Source organism: Schistocerca americana, chromosome 9, assembly GCF_021461395.2.
Source record: "Schistocerca americana isolate TAMUIC-IGC-003095 chromosome 9, iqSchAmer2.1, whole genome shotgun sequence".
NCBI classification, from domain to species: Eukaryota; Metazoa; Arthropoda; class Insecta; order Orthoptera; family Acrididae; genus Schistocerca; species Schistocerca americana.
Window position 1 is genome coordinate 116,937,723 of NC_060127.1, and position 20,968 is coordinate 116,958,690.

The following is a 20,968-nucleotide window of genomic DNA, read 5'->3' on the forward strand; positions in this document are numbered from 1 at the left end:
CAAATATATTTCTTGTGATTCAACATTTGTTGATCAACGCACCAGTTTGATAATATATATTGAAGTCAAATAAAAGTAAAGAAAAAGTGTTGCCACTAGCAAGAATCAAATCAGACCTGGCTTCACGATTAGAAACTACAACACTTCGTCATACAGACAGTGTTGTTAAAAGAGCTGAAATGTTTTATGCAATAAGACTTAACAGTTCTCCGAAATCTTCAAAGTCAAAATTTTCTGGTCCTTTTTGACAGGTGTGTCAAACTCCTTTAGGAAACTGATGTGCAGGCATTTATCATCAAATTCTATGAGCACGAAGTACGCCAGTTGTCAGTGATAACTCCTCAGCAGAATATACTGAAGTGTCTGCGATGTACATAGTAATCTATCTGTTGATGTCAGTTTTGTTTTAATGTCGACTGACAGATGGCAGCACTCATAAGTAACACTGACTTGTGTCAGCGGCAACATCTGTCTTCAAATGTAGCTACCTATTGTACCAGTGCCATAGAGTGGAACACCCATATGTGTGATCAGGTTCTTCATCTTTCCCTCTACTCCTCCTCATGCAAGATGGTCCCTCTAAGCCTGGTTTTTATGAGGGGCACATCACTCTGCACCCCCCACCCCACCCCCCACCCCACCCCACCCCCACCCCCTCCCAGCCTTCAACCAATTCCTCTTCCTGACCCTGAGCCTACAGTTCCGGAAGCTAGAAGTGCTGTGATCTATTTTTATCCATTCCTGCCTGCAGTATAGGCAATTGTACCTCCAAGAGGTAAAGTTTCTGTGGCTCTATGAATTTCGTAATTCTCTGAACTGAATTTTCCATGTTATATAATTAAATTAAATTTATGTTGAGATGCAGCAGTGTTCCCAGTAACTACAGACTTAATGTTTTCCACAGCAAAACTTGGTCTCATATCATCCTCCGAGTCCGTGAGAAGTTCTGTGAGTGAAAAAGAAGCGAATGACTTTTTCAGTGCAGATGTTAGAGAGTCCATAAAGAGTGAAGATGATGGCTTTCAAGATGAAGATGATTTAGTAAGTACTACCAGTACTATAGAATTTTCAAAATGTTGTTACTGGTTCGTGCAGAGCCTACAGCAGAGTTTATGTTTGCATAATATTCATGTAGTTCTGCATCAGTGGACGTCCACAAAACTGCTTCGAATGCACGAAGTGGAGCAGGGCTGAGGCTCCAGTTTGTCTATGGGAAGACAGTAGTCAAACCTCCAGATTTGGGTTTCATGTACCGTATTTACTCGAATCTAAGCCGCACTTTTTTTCAGTTTTTGTAATCCAAAAATCCGGCTGCGGCTTAGAATCGAGTGCAAAGCAAGCGGAAGTTCTGAAAAATGTTGGTAGGTGCCGCTACAACTAACTTCTGCCGTCGAATATATGTAGCGCCACACAGGCAAGCTTTGTAGGCACAAAGATAAATACTGGCGCCAAAACCTCTGCGCCGTATTGTTCATCTTCGAATGTAGCAGAATTTCAATGTACTACGAAAATCCGACTGGCAAGACTGTTTGGGATGTTTGTCAATATGGCCAACTCTACGTTCTCAATTTTTTCCTACCTGTGAGAAGAGATGGTTGCTAATAGGAACCTGATGAAATGTGAATCACGTGCAGTATTCTCTTCACCATAAGAACAATGAGAATATAAACATTTTGCCACGTATTTTTCATGTTTGCTGCTATCTCATTTAAATCCTGCCTGCCTAATAAACTACGAAACTAGAGTGAGACAACAGCAAACGTGGAAGAATATACGTATCGTGTCATGTTTATATTCGTATTATTCTTATGCCTAATAGTGATATAGTCAGAAATGAAGCACGGCAACTGACTAGATTTTTAAACCTAAGATGACTAATTTCTGTGCAGAATTTGATATACTAAAGAAGCGGCCGCAAAGATTTTCAAACGGAGAAAAATTTTCACCTACCTCTCTTTCAGAACATGTTCTATCATACGCAGTCTGTTATTTGGTTCTTGTTGATCATTATCAAAGAAAGCAGCAGTGTAAGTAACAACAAATAGCAGTCTCTTGCCATAGTTTCGCTAATGAGGCGATTCCTCTCTTTTTTTTTTGTAAGCGGCGGTAGCGCGCACAAAAGCAAGCCATGCCGCGAGCCGCGACAGGCCGTAAACACGCACTATCAGAATGCGACAAACAATGCATGACACAGTACAGTACTGCATTTTCAGCTTAAGAGTGACGTTAACACCTATAACAAAGAAAACGGCAATTATCAGATGGAAGCAAATTAAGCAATTGATTCAAACCATACGAAGCACGTGAAAAAGGAAGGGTACCCGAATAAATACGGACGGAGCGCCTGACGCATAGCAGTGGCTACCTGGTAAAGCTTAACTGCTATGCTTAGGACTCGAACCAAACTACTGTAGCTGTATCATCATTCATTCGACCTAAATTGTGTCTCATATTACAATGGACCAACTTTGTTTCAATTTGGATGTGCGGCCTAAAACTTTTCTCTCCCCTTGAATTTCGATTCTGAAATTACAGGTGCGGCTTAGATTCGGGAAATTTTTTTTCCTTTATTCTGAGTTTCATTTTTCAGGTGCGGCTTAGATTCGAGTGCGGCTTAGATTCGAGTAAATACGGTAATTCCTGTAAATCTTTTCAGTGTAAAGCTGGGATGGATCTCCTGAAAGAACATGGCTAATTCCCTCTTCCTCACCCCCTTTCCACCAATCCAAACAGTTGTCCAGCTCTAGTGAGCACAAGGGAGGTAAAGATCAGTTAATACTGAAACCGTAGTTAGTGGTATTGCACAGTTTAACTGGATTGTAAGTAGTGCCTAAAATTGAAGCCCAACATTCTTATGGGATGTTACCTGTGCTGTCTTCCAGTGCAGTCAGTTGTCTCATAAACTGTACATAATTTCAATTACTAGCAATTTTTATTATACAAACATCAATTAGTGCAAAACCAGTAAACCCCTAATTCTTTAAAGAATCAATCTCCCAGGTATAAAACAGCTTCAGACATGTAACTACTTTACAAATGAATTAATGTGTTAAATATCGTATGTTAAGCATGTAAGCAATGCAGAGTTCAAAAATAATTTCGGACCTGTTCTATAGTGTAATGGAAGTTGCTAAGTGCTCTCATTGTGAAACACTGGATGAATGTGGCCTGGGTTATTTGCTTTCCATTTTAAGCAAAAGCTAGTTTTTCCTGCATCTCAGTGTTTCTAAAGACTTCTCCTAAACTATATTTCATACAGTGATACAATTTTGTAAGTATGTGCCAAGATATACAGGGTGAGTCAGGAGGAATGGTACATGCTTCGAGGCGTGATAGTACACGTGATGCTGAATAAAAAACTTCCTGTGGACTTATGCCCTATTCCAAATGGTTTCCGAGATAGAACATATTTAATATTCATTGTTATTTGTTTTCTGTACTATCAAACATTGTCACTGTTTACAACCTACCACAGGAGTGTAGAGCAAGTTGAGATAAACAGTTTGATTCGGGACACTTTTTGTCTATCTAGTCAGGAAGCTACCTCAAATTGGCCTACAAAAAAGCTACGTAAGACACAGAGCATGCACGTCACGCGAGTTTTTCAACATTCTCGCATTCTCTACATCTACATCTACATCTACATTTATACTCCGCAAGCCACCCAACGGTGTGTGGCGGAGGGCACTTTACGTGCCACTGTCATTACCTCCCTTTCCTGTTCCAGTCGCGTACGGTTCGCGGGAAGAACGACTGTCTGAAAGCCTCCGTGCGTGCTCTAATCTCACTAATTTTACATTCGTGATCTCCTCGGGAGGTATAAATAGGGGGAAGCAATATATTCGATACCTCATCCAGAAACGCACCCTCTCAAAACCTGGCGAGCAAGCTACACCGCGATGCAGAGCGCCTCTCTTGCAGAGTCTGCCACTTGAGTTTGTTAAATATCTCCGTAACGCTATCACGGTTACCAAATAACCCTGTGACGAAACGCGCCGCTCATCTTTGGATCTTCTCTATCTCCTCCGTCAACCCGATCCGCTACGGATCCCACACTGATGAGCAATACTCAAGTATAGGTCAAACGAGTGTTTTGTAAGCCACCTCCTTTGTTGATGGACTACATTTTCTCTTTGTACAAACTGTTAGTTCTAGAGAAAAAAATCAATAGGACCTTTTTTATAGGAAATTTAATGTAGTTTAATTTTGTACTAAGACACATTTTTGCTGGAGGGTGCGGTTTTGGAGTTATTGGTTGGTTGGTTGGTTGGGGGATTAAAGGGACCAGACTTTTGGAGTTATTCAAGAAAAACATACAAAAGTGGTATTAAAAGTGTTCTACCTTGGAAACTGTTCGAAATAGGGCATATGCCCATGTGAAGTTTTTTGTTTAGTATCACAAGTACTGTCAGCCCTCAAAGCATGTACCTTTCCTCCTGACTCATCCTGTATATAGATACAGTCTGCAAAATGTCTTGCAAATAGAGTTAAAGAAGTAATAAACTGAAACGCCGTACCTGACACACCATGTTAAGCAGAATCTAGTTCTTCTAGCGTTTAAACGTCCGTGGCATCATATCTCCTGAACTATATCTCCTACAGTGATAAAATTTGTGGGTACTGTCTGCAAAATATCCTGTGAATCGTGTCAGTAGTAAAGAAGTAATAAATTGCAACATCATGACTGATGCTGGCGTTTTACCGTGAGAATAGTGAAAATGTAGTAAGTGCTAAATATTTTTCCGTTCATCATTTTGTGAGGTGTGTCAGTGAGAAAAAGCCTCATAAAGGTTTGAAATTGTGTCTAAAGTATGTTAGAAGTCACTAAACACTCTCATATTCAAACACTGGATGCATATAGTCAGAACTGTACTTCCTAATGAGTGGATTGTGACAGAATTTTAAATTTTTAAATTTGTTTAATAATTATGTGAAATATTGAAAATCAAAATTTTGTTGCCCTGGAGGCCATTAGAGAGGCAACCAGTAACTGGGTCCATGATCCATCTACCAGGTTAGTTGGTTAGTAATGTAGATAATCAAATAAATAAGCATTATTGTAAATACGGTGTGTAGTGAGTATGAAGATTTCCTGTCATACCGACCATAGCTATTGTGTGTAGTTGTCCTGTCCGATTTGTTAAACTGATTTTCAGTTAGTTTGGCTTTTACTGGCAGAATGTGACTTAACAAACAGAAATGGGCATATCGTGTCAACAAGTTCTTTGAATTGACACTTCTGTTTCATGTCAACAAGATCTTTGAATTGACACTTCTGTTGTGTTTAGCTCATTCCCTTAGATAATTGTTATTTTCGTAAGATATGACTATTAGCGTTTTCTTAATTCTACTGACTTACTTTGTGTAGCTACAAACTTTGTAACAAATTGTTCCTCACATCACATTCTTTGAAATGATCATGCTTCCCCTTGTCTTGTGTGGTCACTGCTGTACAAATGTATACTGAAGTCACAAACATTGAGTGGCTCCACACTGAATTTGGTGATACTGCTTGTAGTCTGCAGCTTTCGGTAGCGGCTGGATCTGACAGGAGCAACTATGGGATCCACGCAGCTCAGTGACACTCATCTGCAGCCATCTGCATGGATCCGCCATGTTGCGTCCCGTGTCTCTTTCATCTCGGATGCGTGTCCTGTGTGTTATGTCTTGATGTCAGTGAAAAGATGTAGCTCAAGTGAGAAGTGTGGGAGGCAATAGAATTAGGAATCAGATACATTATGGTGTGGTAGGAGGAAAGGAATTGAATAGGAGCAGGAAGTGCAGTACGTGTTGATCAGGGACTGGTTGAGACTGATGAGAAATGTCTTTCCTTTTCACCCTGTCCAGTAAGTCTCTCCTGACCCTAGATTCTGGGCGACCTTTCCATAACCCTCCCATTTGCTTAACCTCATTAGTCCTTTTCCTTATTCTTCTTCCTTTCCTTTTAAACTTCTGCCAGGAAAAGGAGCCACCTGCCACTGGTTTAGAGAGTATATTTTGTAACTATCAAAACATGTATTGTCAAACATTGGTTATTTTCATTCATAAACTAGACTGTAATGTATTTGACGTTTGAAGTCTGTACCTCATTGAGTCTCTTACCACCTTACATCTCTCAAAGTGTCTGGTGAAAAGCACTTTGTGAATTTACATTAAACTGCTAAGAATACAAACTCTAATTTTTGTGTTATTTGGAGATCATATTATGGATTACAGTAATCACAGGAAGAATGTTCCAATCAGGCTTTTTAGAGGAGGGAAAGATAATACTTTGAGTGCTCTTCACACATGAGGATGCATTTGACATGCACATACTTAAAATTATTTATTGTTTGAAAACTATGTACAATATCAAAAATCATTTTCTGTGTCTTTGTTTTGTTTTGGGAAAAAGTTACTAGAAGTAGATTGTGGAAAGAAATGGCAACTGGTATGTCAAGTGTTCCAGTAATATATACTGTAAATCACAGAAACGAAGATCTGAAAGATTATTCTCGTGTCATACAGATGTTGTCATACATATCCACAGTATAAAAGATTTCTACAATGAAATAGCTTTTTCCAGTTGTGTTCCTAGCTGGAACTACATTTCATGCTTCATTTTTGTCACTTTGTGGTGCGTGCTTATCACTCAAAGAATAAAAGGATGAATAATTGACAGAACATATTTCAAAATTAGGTCCACTATCTACAAAACCAGATAACTTGTGCCTGCCAAAATTTTTGAATAACTATCAAAATTGAATACATTCAAATTAAATATCTCATATGGAAATGCCACAGTACTTTCCAGAAGTAACACAACAGACCTTTTAGGTCTAACTCTTGATTTGTTGCATGGACAGCTGTGAAATGATCTCTTAGCTGTTATTTGTAGTATCCCATTAATGAGATTTTAAAATATTTGTGCTCGTGCAAGCCAAAAAAGGAGCAAGGAGGGGTGGGGGGAATGGCATCACAGTTAGATTGTGTCTGCCACCACAAGAGTGGCAGTCTTTTGAATTTTGACACTGGTCATACATTAATGAGCAAAGCCATATGACTGACAACATTGTGCTATTGATGTCATGTGTTTCATAAAATCACGCTATATCTCTGCCTTTTTTGTTGCAGCTCATGGCATTGTGAAGAGTGCCTGGAGCACCATAGCCAAGATAAGAAGAAAGACAGAGGATTTTTTCTTTGTGATGAAAACAAGATAATTCTTATGTCAGTGTTACCAGTTGTTCCTAATCCCCAAATGCAGCAGTATATTTTGAAGGTGTAAAACTACGCAAATAAAACTACATATTTTTTTAAATTTATATTTTTCTTTCACAATTTTTTATTGGTTGTCATTTAAGGGTTGTGTTCTCGAAAGCTCAACTTCAATAATGTCTTACAATTATTATTTAACAAGGTATTCTGCAAACAGCGAAAGATGTAGCATGTATGAATACTGCAAAAGAAAAGAAAATCTCGAATGGAATGAAGCAGCTATTAAAGAGGGGGTGAGAATTTCAAGCTAAGAATGATGGTAACATGATAAATCTTAAATTAAATAGAACTATTCGTGAATGTCTTTGAGAGGATCTGAGCAGATACAACAACAGTGCGGTAAGATAAACTATTGAAAATGTAAAGAATATTAAGAAAACCAAAGAATAACTGGATCACATTTCATCAGTTAATACAGCAAATGGCATATTAACAAACAGCAAAGGGAAAATATTCCAAGATATCTTTAAGTCCCTGTATAGCGCGAGAGATAAAAGAAACATAAATAGATAACAATGGAAATAATGGCATTCTGGAAGTAATGCCAGAGTAGTTGTGTAAAACCGTTCAAAATCTAAAAAATGGTGATGACTATCCCTTGCTTTCCCATAGCTAAAAAGTAGCAACATCTGGGCTATGACACTTGTTACTAGTGCTCTTTGATGCTTTAAGCCAAGTTCATTCCAGATCTTCATCTGTCTGTCTCCACCTCGGTCCAGCCTTCACTCCTTTTAGCTATCTGTCTCTTGGCTTTTTTCCTTCCCATCATCCCATGTTTCTTTCTGGGAATCCTCTTCTCTCCTGTTTGCTTAACATACCAATTCCATCTGAGCCCTAATTTCTCTGTCCTATACTGTAATGGTTCCTTTTTCACTAATTCCCTGATCCTCTCATTCCTTAACCATTCCAATGCTATTTCTGAAGCTCATCTCAGAAATTGAATGCAGAATTGTTGGCTATGAAATGCATGCACAAAATCCATAGTTCTTTCGTGTGTAATGTGTCTGTACTAGTGCTGCAATGATATTTGCAATCTGCAGAATGCTGAGGTCATGTGACTTGAGAGGCAATTTATGTTGAGGACAAAAATACAGTTCTGTACATCTGAATGCTCACTCATGAGACACATCCACTTTATGGCTACCTACTTTTAAAACTTCAAGGGTGGAAAAGCTTTCCATCATCAGTCCCCAAAACCAATATTTTAATAAACCCCTGAAATGATTAAAATAATACTGATTAAGCCTAAATCAAGTTCTAATATTCAAAAGAAATCTAATTCTCTGCACTGTATGAGTTTTCACGATTGATCTACAGTTGACAGTTTCAGTTTGGAATCACTACAAAATAGGCAGGTTTGTGAAAAAAAAAATTATGCTTTTTCCAAAATGAAATGATACCTTACAATATCAGCAGGGAAAGCTCAGTGCCAACAGTGTTATGAACCAAAAAACGGAGATGGGCCAAACTGTCAATCTATGATAGCTTTTTTTCATGGCTGCTGATAATTGGCTGTGATGTGATCAAGCAAAGGGACTAAGTAGTCACGGTGTTTAATTAGTTTTCAAGGCTGTGTACTGTATTTGGTGGTATTTGTATTATAATTTACATGCAACAAAAGGAAAAATGTTAGTTTTAGCAGCTAACACATTAAAGATCCATAAAAAATATGGCTCTTTTGTACAATTTCTTAAAATATATTGGCACAAAAGTGCTTTGTTAATGTGACTGAGTTCATCAGGTAGTTCAGTATAGATTGTCAAGACTTGAGATATCAAACAGTTCATTTATAATTTTCGAGATGCGAGGTATTGAACAGTTAGCATGTAATTTTTTAGTTGTGTGGTACTGCATGTTTCTTGTCTGGATGGGACTCTGTCTGTCTACTTCAGTAGCAGATTTGTAGATTAGCCATATTTGTTTGAAGAACAGTCTTATTTTTTGTGTTTCCAAGATGTACTATTTTTTTATGTTTTGAAGATGTACAGGTCATTTTAAAATGATTCACATAACAAATCATTGCAGTTATAGTTTCCTTATTTTTAATGAAAAATTTGGAAATGACTGAGGCCATAATGAATTGAATTGTTGGAAAAACTTTATGTCAGGACTTTATTAAAAGTTCTGTAGGATTTCGGTCTAGACTGTATTGTGGCAGTAGGAAGAGAACCATTTTCTTATATATTTTCGTCAGTGGAATAAAGAGGAGGAGGTTGATGCTCCTAAATAACGCCAAAATTTCATCTTTTCGTGTCTCTCTCTGTATTTTGAATTATTTTAGCCCTAAGCTTTCCAGTCACTGTGAAAGAGGAGAAGTGAGCATCAAACAGAGCTCTGCATTCACAACAACGAAACATAGCCTGGCCCTGTTGTGCGACAGTACTCTTTGCACACTGTGTCTTTGTAACATTTATTCACAGTGTTCATCTAAATAAACCACTGGCTATTTTAATTATAATACTTCACTTCTTTGCAAAAAATCTCATGTAGCACACCCTTTTTTGCGAGTATCCATGCACAATGGCTCTTTCTTTCTGGCACTTATGAAAATCAGAGTTTCTGTACTAGTCTGGAAGTCTAGTCTGCAACCAAATCTGCCATGTTTTTGCAAAAATGGTAGTGCCTTGTATTTTTCATACCATCAAAGGAATTGCTGTTTAATAACACATTTACCTGTGTCATCAATGAAATATTTGTTGTGTGCATTCTGTTTACTCTGCATCACTCGGCATTGTGTCCCTCCATCTGTAATTTCCACACCATTGACTTACTTAACTTTCGCATGTCAACATGTGCTCGTACTTTCTGACAGCTCCTCTGTTGGCGGTACTAAACCTATCACATTCTCATCATAAGTAAAATTAATGACAGTAACAGCAAGTTGTTGCAACTTTCCTGCAAAGGTATTTTTCATGATCAATTTTTGTGGTTGCACTGTGAGGTTAAGTGCAAGCCAATTTGAGTTGGAATGTGACTGTTCTAGTCAAGTGAGCAAGTTAGTTCCCACTAGGTCGGGTAATCAGTTTGCCTTGCCAAATAATACATCCCTTTAGCAAATTTTTCTAGAAATTGTGGTTCAGAGAAATACAGCATCGGAAAAGCATTTGACAAATAATTTGAGAAGTATGTGTGTCATTTATTGATTTTATCATCAAACTCTCACAACCTTGACAACATCAGAATCTACACATTATGTAATCTATGTGCACATTCAACATTATAAGTATTTCAGTCACAGTAGCATGCTTGTGTGTGTGTGTGTGTGTGTGTGTGTGTGTGTGTGTGTGTGTGTGTTGGTAAATGTGAGGACAATGCTGTTTCTTTCAGTTCCAGTCTGTATTGGGAAGTCAGTTGTTCTGTTATATTTTTCTGTAGTGATTGAGGCAGTTCTTGCTTTGCTCTGCAAAATCCAGGATGGAGGAATGACGATATTATGAAATGGATAGATTGCTACTCACCATATAGTGGAGATGTTGAGTCACAGACAGGCATAACAAAAAGGCTACTAAACAAGTAAACTTTTAGTCAAAAGGCCTTCTGAATTAGACAACATACACAAACAAAGACACGAAGGCCAGAGACAGTGGTCACGTACATGTGAGTTACATTTGCGTGAATGTGTGTATGTATGTTGTCTAATTCAGAAGGTCTTTTAGCCGAAAGCTTACTTGTTTAGCAATCTCTTTGTTGTGCGTGTCTGTGACTCAAGATATCCACTATATGCTGAGTAGCAATCTATCCTTTTCGTAATATTGTCTATACTCCACACCTCTTATTTTGGCTGTCTAAGCTGTGGATTGTTGACCCTTGTCCGATCTCTGTCGACAGCAAATGTAGTCAATCTGCAAATGGGTGCCTTTCCTGGTTGGAATGTTTTCCACAAGCAGTCAAAGTTCAAACACTCCAAAGTAGTGAGAAAATAAAAAGTATCCTGTGCTACACACATCTTGTAATTTTCCAAAATTCCTCGTCATCTACAGACTGTTGGGTTTCCTACTACTTTATTCTCCGAACTTTTGCTCGCTACCCACCCCTTGGATTTGTGAACTATCGGACTGACTTGCAAGTTACTAATTTTCTTTATTTAAATGAATAGAAAGACATTTTATCTTTATTAGATGAAAACAGATACACTGATGAGCCAAAACATTATGACCACTGTCCACTGCAAGATTGAATGCCTCCTGGTGGGTGTTACGGGCACTTGACACTGTAAGGAAAGAGCTGAACAACCAGTTATTATAGCGAAGATATGGGCCACAGATGTTGAAATTCGCTGACATAAACAGCATAAGGCCACACTGTTGTGACGTTGCAGCTGGAAATGGGAATCTCTGAAATGGTGAAGCCAGTCGCCTGTTGGCGTACTATTGTCAGGAGCACCTATGGAAAATGGTTGAAGGATGTTGAGATAACAAGTAGGCCATATGGTAGTAGACGACCATGTCTCACAAAATGAGAAGCTGGAGGATCCCACACTGTGTAAACCAGGATATGCAACAATCTGTAGCAGACCAGATGACAGAGTACAGTGTTGGTGCAAGCACAAGTCTTTCAGAGCACACTGTTCAAAAGGCATTGCCGAACACAGAGCTCCACATCACACAATATGTACATGTTACTGTGTTGACCAAACATCATCCGTTATTACTGCAATGGGTACAGCACGACTGGGTTTTCATTGTGGCTCAATAGAAATGTGTTGCCTGTCGAATGAATCGCATTAATTGTTACACCAGGTCAATAGTTCGGTCTTACACGCCATCATCCAGAAAAATGGCTGCACGAAACGTGCATCGCACCACGGATGCAGGCTGGTGAGGGCAGAATTATGCTATGGGGTACATACAGTTGGACTTCCATTGGATCTGTGATTGTAATTGAAAGTATCATAATAGCCATGAACTATGGGAACATTATTGTGGACCACCTGCAATGCTTCATGCTGGAAGTCTTCCCCTATGGCAATGACATCTTTCAGCGGGATAACTGTCCCTGTTGCAAGGTCAGAATTGTGCTGCAGTTGTTTGAGGGGCATTATAGTGAACTCACACTGATGTCTTGGTCAGCAAATGTGCCAGATCTGTACACTTTGGAACACACATTGGGCACCAGCTGGGTGCCTGTAAACCACCATCCCTAATTTGCAGGAATTGCTTGACTTGTGTGTACAGATCTGGTGCCACATACTTCTAGAATCCTGTCAAGGACTTGTAGAATCCATGCCTAGTAGGATCTCTCTTATACTATGTTTGAAAATTGGAACAACACGCTATTAAGCAGGTGGTCATTACATTTTGGCTCATAAATGTACATAAATGCAAGAATAAACAGTAACAGTCTAAATGGCAATTTCCTTTCCTTCTGTTAGTGGTGAGCAGTTTTATTTGTCATGACCATCATCTGACCTCAATTAATTTACCAGGTCACAAGAACAGCTGATGCCTAGGGCTACTGTGTGCTGCCAAAAGGTAGCTGTTGCCAACTGCAGTTCTTCACACTAATAACTGATACTGAAACAATGTGTGTTGACAGGTGAGGGATGCAGCTACCCATGCCTGCGGCTCACTGGGTTCACTCTCAGCAATCACTTACTGGCGTTAAAACACAACTGTAAGACATCTAACTGTATGCTTCTGGAGAAATTTAAAGTACAACAATCATAAAACTACTTGTAAGAAAGATGGATATCACACTGGAAGGGGGGTTCCAACAAGGCAGTGGAAGGCGACAAGTTGCCTCGAGTCACACAATACATGTCGCAAAGTTTTAGGCTGCATCGTTAGTGAGCAACAGTGTGTGACATGTGGATGTGTGCGTTTCCAGGACTTGGCTCTCGGGACATTAAATCGAGACTGACGGCTAGAGACATTGCATACATTGAGCCATGCCTGCAGTGCACAGGCGCAAACTGGTCGGGTGTAATAGGGTGGGTGCAGAGGAACATCTTTTGTCATGCAACTCTTTCGTCTCTCCCTCGAAGTCTGTAAAATCGTATGTAGGAGCATAAAGGGAGCCACACTGCAGTGACATAACTTTTCAGTTGCTCTGGCAGTAACAGGAGGGGGATGAGCAACTCTCCCCTGACATACTTTAGCATTTAATATTATGTGCATACATAGATGACCTATTAGCTGCAGTCTGGCCTTTTTTTTTTTCTTTTTTTTTTTTTTTTTTTTTTTTTTTTTTTTTTTTTTTTTTTTTTTTTTTTTTTTTTTTTTTTTTTTTGGTGATTGCAGATCCCAGAGTTGTCCTGAACTTGTCAAATGATGATATGCTCTTGCAGAAAGATATCACCTTACTTCTGGAGCATGCTACACTGTGCATTGTTACATTATGATTAGTAGAAAATTATTTTTTCAATTATAGGGAAGCCTCCTTGTGGCTTAAACAAGATATCCTACTTCCTTGCATTTCATTCACCTATGGAGGAACACTTGTTCCATGAAACTTCCTGACAGATTAAAACTGTATGCCGGACCGAGACTCGAACTCTGGACCTTTGTCTTTCATGGACAAGTGCTCTACCATCAGAGCTACCCAAGCACGACTCACACCCTGTCCTCATAGCTTCAATTCTGCCAGTACCTCATCTCCTACCTTCAATCTCGGTCCAGTACACAGTTTTAATCTGTCAGGAAGTGTCATATCAGCGCGCCGAGTGGTTCTAGGCGCTGCAGTCTGGAACCGCGCGACCGCTACGGAATCCTGCCTCGGGCATGGATGTGTGTGATGTCCTTAGGTTAGTTAGGTTTAAGTAGTTCTAACTTCTAGGGGACTGATGACCTCAGCAGTTAAGTCCCATAGTGCTCAGAGCCATTTGAACCATCAGCGCACACTCTGGTGCAGAGTGAAATTCTCATTCTGGAAACATCCCGCAGGCTGTGGCTAAGCCATGTCTCCACAATACCCTTTCTTCCAGGAGTGCTTGTTCTGCAAGGTTCGCAGAAGAGCTTCTGTGAAGTTTGGAAGGTAGGAGATGAGGTACTGACAGAATTGAAGCTGTGAGGATGGGGCGTGAGTTGTGCTTGGGTAGCTCAGATGGTAGAGCACTTGACCACGAAAGGCAAAGGTCCCGAGTTCGAGTCTCGGTCCAGCACACAGTTTTAATCTGCCAAGAAGTTTCATATCAGTGCACACTCCGCTGCAGAGTGAAATTCTCATTTCACTTGTTCCATCTTCCTGACGTTCAGCAATGTAACAATTGTAATTAACTCTTCATTCAAAGTTGTGCAAGCTATTTTCTTTTTTTGTGTAAGTGGTAGAGTCTGTCTTGCTCGTTAGCTATTGAAATTGTCACAGCATTGAGTGTTATGTGAGCGACAATTTTACTATCAATTTCTTCTCTCTTCTGCTACAGAAGGCACGAATCACCAAAATCACTTCTATGACTCGGTCTGTGCAGTGAAAGGAAGATTCTGTCCATGAATCCCTTGACTCTGATCCGAGCTTTCCTGTTTTTCATGTGGATTTATCAGTGGATTTTGATGCATATGTGCCAGCCCAGTGTCACTGGTAACAGTAAATATTCGTTCCATCAGCACAATTTGCAGCACCCCTAAATCTAATGAATAAAACATTACCCTCCATTTCAACTTCTTCTCTCTATGAAGTGAAGTCACTGGATGACTGAAGCTGTACTTCCTGATACACTAGTTGAACATTGTGAATACATTTAAAATGTTCAAGAATGTCCACTTTCTTCGAATTTCAGATGTCAAGAAGACTGCAGTTAACAGCAATCTTATGGTTATGAGATGAATCTCTCGCATGCTCCCGAAGAACTGACTATGGGTGTGTAATGTGTGCAGCAGCTGCGAGTGAGAAATGAATAAATAGTGTAGCAATAGGCTTACGCCTTATTTAATAACTTCTTTTTAAAATAGTATTGCACACTAGGCATAATCCGAATAAAGTAGTTGTGTTCTAAACCTACTGGCCATGTATTCAGGGAGGTGGCAACTTCAATTTTAATCCAGACATCCTTAATTAAGTTTTCCATGGTTTCGCTAAATTTCTTCAGGTAAATGGCGAGATGGTTTCCTCTATAAGGTCACGTCTGACTACTTGTTCCATCCTTGTCAAACTAAACCTACAAGTATGTAAATACCTATATATATGAATTAAGTCATTTCTGTTGTTCTTAAATTGTAATACCAAAATGTGACCATTATCCTTATAAATGTGATCTATGGATGAATACTGCTACTACCACAACTAATACTGAATACTGTGTTACCTGAACTGCATAGGCGATCACCTTCTCCTTTGTTATTTATTTCCTTTACCAAAGCTACTACTTCTTTCAAAGAGTGTGCTTTTTAACATGTCTCTGTAAACTCACATAGAGTTGATATTTGTGCTGATATACGTCAATGAATTAGCACTTATGCGCGTACAGATGACACAGTGCACCACAAGCAACTAAGATGGAGGCAAGTTTGTGCATGGCCACTGCTTGTGTGGCATGAGATGTACACTATCCCTAGTGGCTAGTGTAAAGTCAGGAGCAGCTTCAGCCTTCCCCGGGTTCTCTTGGGAGCACTCAGCTGAACAGCATTTGGTGGTGCGTGCAGTTCCTCAGGCATCGAAGGGACATTCAACTCAGCATAATAGGAATGCATTGTGCACACACTGCCAGCACCTTGTATACTACACTGAGCCGGGGACTGGTCAGTGCCGCCAGTCTCCTGTCACCGTAACCCCCGGACATGCTTCAGCGACCACCGCATGGCGCAGCGGTGGAATGTTGTGTGCTGTGGGGAATGGTAATCTTGGCTTGACCGCCTGGATTGCGAGGAAGGTAAACCTCTATAAAAACCCCTCAATCTTACGGTGTGCTGCGCGCCTATAAGATGCATGGCTGTTGGGGTGGAACAGTCACAAGCAGGCAACCTCTGGGGCACCTGCCGCGCCCCAGTTGTATAAGGCTTACCTAGGCACGCGGGGCTCTGTCTAGGTGGACTTCTAGTTCCCTAGCTGCTCGTGGGACCGAGATGGAACCCTCGAACTTTTATTCTTCTCCTGCCAGCGGAAAGGGTGGACCGCTGGTGGGTTCTAACACCCAATCCAACAAGAGGGCTCGTGTAGCCAGTCCTCCTGATTCAGGTAGTAGTGACAGAATGCATGCTGCTTCGCAGAATGTGTTTTTCATAATTAAAAGAAAAGATGGGAGTTTTGAAAAAGTTGCGCCATTTTATATACAGAAGGGCTTAGAAGGTATTGCTGGCACATTAAAATCTGTAAAGCGCTTGCGAAATGGCACCTTGTTGGTTGAAACATCTAGCTTCCAGCAAGTCCAGAACCTTCAGAAGGCACAATTTCTTGGGGAGTTTGCGATAGAGACTGAATTTCACAACACATTGAACTACAGCAAGGGTGTTGTGACTTGCAGAGATCTCGTTGACATTCCCCAAGACGAACTGAAGGCTGAATGGTCCCGGGAAGGAATTGTCGACGTGCAACACATTATGAAACGGGTGGATGGTGCTCTCATAAAGACTGACTCATTTATCCTTACATTTAACACCACCAAATTGCCAGAGCATGTGAAGGCAGGTTTCCTACATCTCAGTGTACGGCCTTATTACCCCAACCCCATGCGGTGTTTTAAATGCCAACACTTTGGACACACTACTTTCAGCTGTAGAGGGGAAGCCACTTGCGGGAATTGTGGTAAAGCCGCCCATGAGGGAGTTGGTTGCTCCTCTCCTCCCAAGTGTGTCAACTGCTCTGGGGATCACCCTGAGTGGAGTAGGGAATGCAGAGTTTTCCTTGAGGAACGGAAGATCCAGGAACTAAAAACTACAAAACGCATCCCGTATGGTGAGGCGAAGAAAATCTACAAGTCCATGCAGCCGCCCATGTTCGCTGCTTCCTTTTCTTCCATTCTCAAACAACCAGTCTTGAAAACCGATGCCGCTACACAAACGGAGGTTGCTACTGTCAGCACTAGCACCTGCACTTGTCAATGTACGTGTGCTGCTGCCGTTCCTGTGAAGCCTGCTGCTCCCCCCCGGCCTTCTGACCAGGCCGTGGTAGCTGACATCATGGAACTTCCTGCCCCTTCCCGGGTCCAGTCTTGTGCACTGCCCAGCACTGCTACACCCCCTACTGCTTCTGAGGTTTTGGCTCCAATGCCAACTCAGGCCAGAACATCGAAGCCAAAGACAAAGGTGAAGACTCGCCCACTAAATGAGACTGCAGTTATACAGTCTCCTGATGTGGATGTCATTCTCTCTGACGTCTCTCTCGACTCCTCTTCTGAGGCGATGGAGGTTGATGTCAGACAAGGGGCAATCATCTCGCCCCAAAACTGAGTCTCCACCTGTTGTGGGCTCTCCTTCCCAACAGAAAGTGAGAATGAAGGTACTCCCACCCTGATAGATGGCTCCCATTATACAGTGGAACATGAATGGATTCCGGGCACATGTGGAGGAACTGAACCTCCTAGCACGGCAACGCCCCCTGTGCTTGTGTTTACAGGAAACGCATTTAAAACCATCTGATGCTCCTGTACTAAGGGGCTATACGTCATATCGCAAAGATGACCTGACTGGAGAAAGAGCCAAAGGCGGAGTCGCTGTGTTTGTCAATAATGACCACCACTCCTCTGCCCTCCCCCTGGATACTGACCTGCAAGCAGTTGCAGTTGAAATTCATTCACCTCGGAGGCTTACCGTTTGCCCCCTTTATTTACCCGCTCTGGATGCAATGACCTTAGACGCTCTCACAGATCTTATCGACCAACTCCCCCGCCCATTTCTCCTCCTGGGAGACTTCAATGCCCATCATGTCCTGTGGGGCTCCACTTCTCTTTGCGCTCGAGGTCGAATTTTGGAGAGCCTCCTAACATCTCAAGTGTTGTGCATCCTCAACACAGGTACTCCGACTCATTTCTCTACTGCTACAGGGTCCTTCTCAGCCATTGACCTATCTTTCTGCTCTCCAACCCTCACCGACTCTGTTCACTGGGAGGTCATTGACGACCTTCATTCCAGCGATCACTTCCCTATCCGCATTCATCTCCTGGATGGTGTATCGCTGGAACAGCGGCCACCATCGTGGATGATTGGCAGGGCTAACTGGCCACTGTTCACTCGGTTGGCTGTCTTTGACCGCCACAATAACGTACAGGAATGGGTGGATCACATCACGCTTATGGTCCATCATGCTGCTGACCTGTCCATACCACAGTCTTCTGGCCCTCCTAAGCGGCGCCTTGTGCCTTGGTGGACGGAAGAGTGCCGTTCAGCCATCCGGGACAGGTGTGCGGCTCTTCGCCGATTTAAATGCCGCCCAACAGCGGTCAATCTTACCGCCTTTCGAATCGCAAGAGCCAGGGCACGCTGTGTCATTAAAGAGAGCAAGAAAAGGTCATGGCAGGAGTTCCTGGACTCCATCAACCATTCCACTTGTTCCACAAGAGTATGGGAAGCCATCCGGAGGATTTCCGGTAAACATAGCCGTTTACCAATAGCTGCTGTCCTGAACCAGGGATGCCTCCAAACGACACCCAGAGCCATTGCTCAGACGCTGGCAGAGCATTTTGCACAAAGTACTGCCACTGCAAATCAGGATCCAGCGTTTTGTCGCTACCGTGCGACTGTCAAAAGAGCGACCTTGGACTTTCGGTCGAACAGTTCTGAGGCCTACAATTCCCCTTTCTCCATGTGGGAACTTGAATCGGCACTTACTGAGACTTCTGACACTGCACAAGGTTACGACTGCATCTGGTACTCCATGCTTCAACATCTGCCAGCGGCGTCAAAGGAAATCCTCCTCGAATGTTTTAATCTCATATGGCAGACAGGAGTGTTCCCCACCTCGTGGAGGGAGGCAATTCTCATCCCTCTCCTCAAACCAGGAAAGGACCGCACATGTCCCGGTAGTTATCGTAGTATCGCCTTGACAAGCTGTGTCGGAAAGACCCTGGAACGGATGGTTAACCGGCGTCTGGTCTGGCTGTTAGAGACCAGACAGCTCCTTAGCCACTTTCAGTGTGGATTCCGAAAATTTCGGTCCACGGTCGACAACCTGAGCCTCCTCGGAGGCAGCTATTCAGCAGGCTTTTCTCCGTCAGCATCACTGTATCGGTATCTTCTTTGATATCAGTAAGGCATATGATACTACTTGGAGATGCTGTATTCTTGCACAAATGCATCAATGGGGCTTTCGTGGCCGTCTCCTGTCTCAGCGGTTTTTTCGGACCCGCGTTGGTAACACACTGTCTGATCGCTTTGAGCAAGAGAACGGTGTCCCCCCAGGGCAGTGTTTTAAGCATTACCCTCTTTGCCATAGCCATCAACAGTATAACGTCTACAGTGAGGAGTCCAGTACAGTGCTCCTTATTTGTGGACGACTTTGCTGTTTTCTGTTCCTCCTCCAGTGTTGCAGCCGTGAGCCGTCAGTTGCAGCTAACAGTAAGGCGGTTAGAGGAGTGGGCTGCAAAGACGGGTTTTCGGTTTTCTGCCGAAAAGTGTGTTTGTGTTCATTTTAATCGTTCTCGTCATCTTTTTACTTTGCCTGCCTTGCATATGGGGGATACTGTCCTACATTTTAGAGACACAGTGCGGTTTCTGGGCCTAATTTTTGACTCCAGGTTGTCATGGCTGCCACATCTACGTGACTTGAAAGCCAGAACGCTGAAGGCACTGAACATCCTCAAGTGCCTCAGCCACAGGTCTTGGAGCGCGGACAGGGCACGCCTCCTACAGTTTTATGGAGCTTTTGTGCGTTCACGGCTGGACTATGGGTGCACAGTGTATGGGTCAGTGAGGCCATCTTATTTGCGGATCCTTGACGCTGTTCACCATGCTGGGATTTGACTGGCCACGGGTGCTTAGCGGACCAGTCCCGTACCCATCCTCTGTGCTGAGTCTGGCGAACCGCCACTTACCATCCGGCGGCAGCTCCTGCTGGTGCGCCAGGCTTGTAAGTTTCTTGCAGCTCCCAGATCGCCTGCTCACCATCTTGTTGCCCATCCACCTCTGGACCGCCTTTTTTCCCGTCGTCCCCGGGCTACGTTGCTGTTTGGGATTCGTGTGCAACGTGTACTAGAGTCCCTCGGTGTGGAGTCTGTACAACCCCAAATCCAAGGTTTTAACCGCCTGCCACCCTGGTTACTGAAGAGGCCCAGAGTGATTTTAGATTTATTGCAGTACAAGAGAGATTGCACTCCTGCCACCATTTTTAATGCAGCATTTTCTGCTATTTTATCTGAGCACCACAACTATGTAGCTGGTTTTACGGATGGGTCGAACCAGGGGATTCTGTTGGTTGCTCAGTTGTTTTTCCATATCGTGTCCACAAGGTCCGACTGCCTCAGACTTTTACTGTCTTTGATGCAGAATTGTTTGCGATCTTGCGGGCACTGGAGCACATGAGACATTCTTCCTCTCCTAAATTTCTTGTCTGTTCCGATTCACTCAGTGCCCTTCACTCATTGCAACGTTTGTATCCGTCAGACAAAATTGTCCAGACCATCCAGGATGCCCTCCTCCGACTACAGCGACTGGGGAAGGTTGTAGCTTTCTGCTGGGTTCTGGGGCATGTTGGCATTGCTGGGAATGAAAGGGCAAATCTCGCAGCCAAGGAGGCGTGTCTCGCCCCACAAGTATCTCAGTGTGCTATCCCCTTGCACGCACTCATCTCGCTGTTGAGCTCATGGGTCATGCGTCGGTGGGAGGATGAGTGGCTGGAAGTGACTGAC

At 42.3% G+C, this 20,968-nt stretch overlaps 1 protein-coding gene across 1 annotated transcript in view; it reads left to right on the forward strand.

Annotated features, from left to right (window-relative positions):
- The window catches only part of LOC124550724 (X-ray repair cross-complementing protein 5-like), a gene marked incomplete at its 5' end in the record, with an annotated part of 126,777 nt that extends 119,473 nt beyond the window's left edge, over window positions 1-7,304 (forward strand). Inside the window, 2 exons of the mRNA XM_047125445.1 lie at window positions 905-1,041; window positions 7,114-7,304. Coding sequence (XP_046981401.1) covers window positions 905-1,041; window positions 7,114-7,128 — 152 coding nt within the window. The remainder of the gene's footprint in view (window positions 1-904; window positions 1,042-7,113) is intronic.
- Between the last annotated feature and the right edge of the window lie 13,664 nt (window positions 7,305-20,968).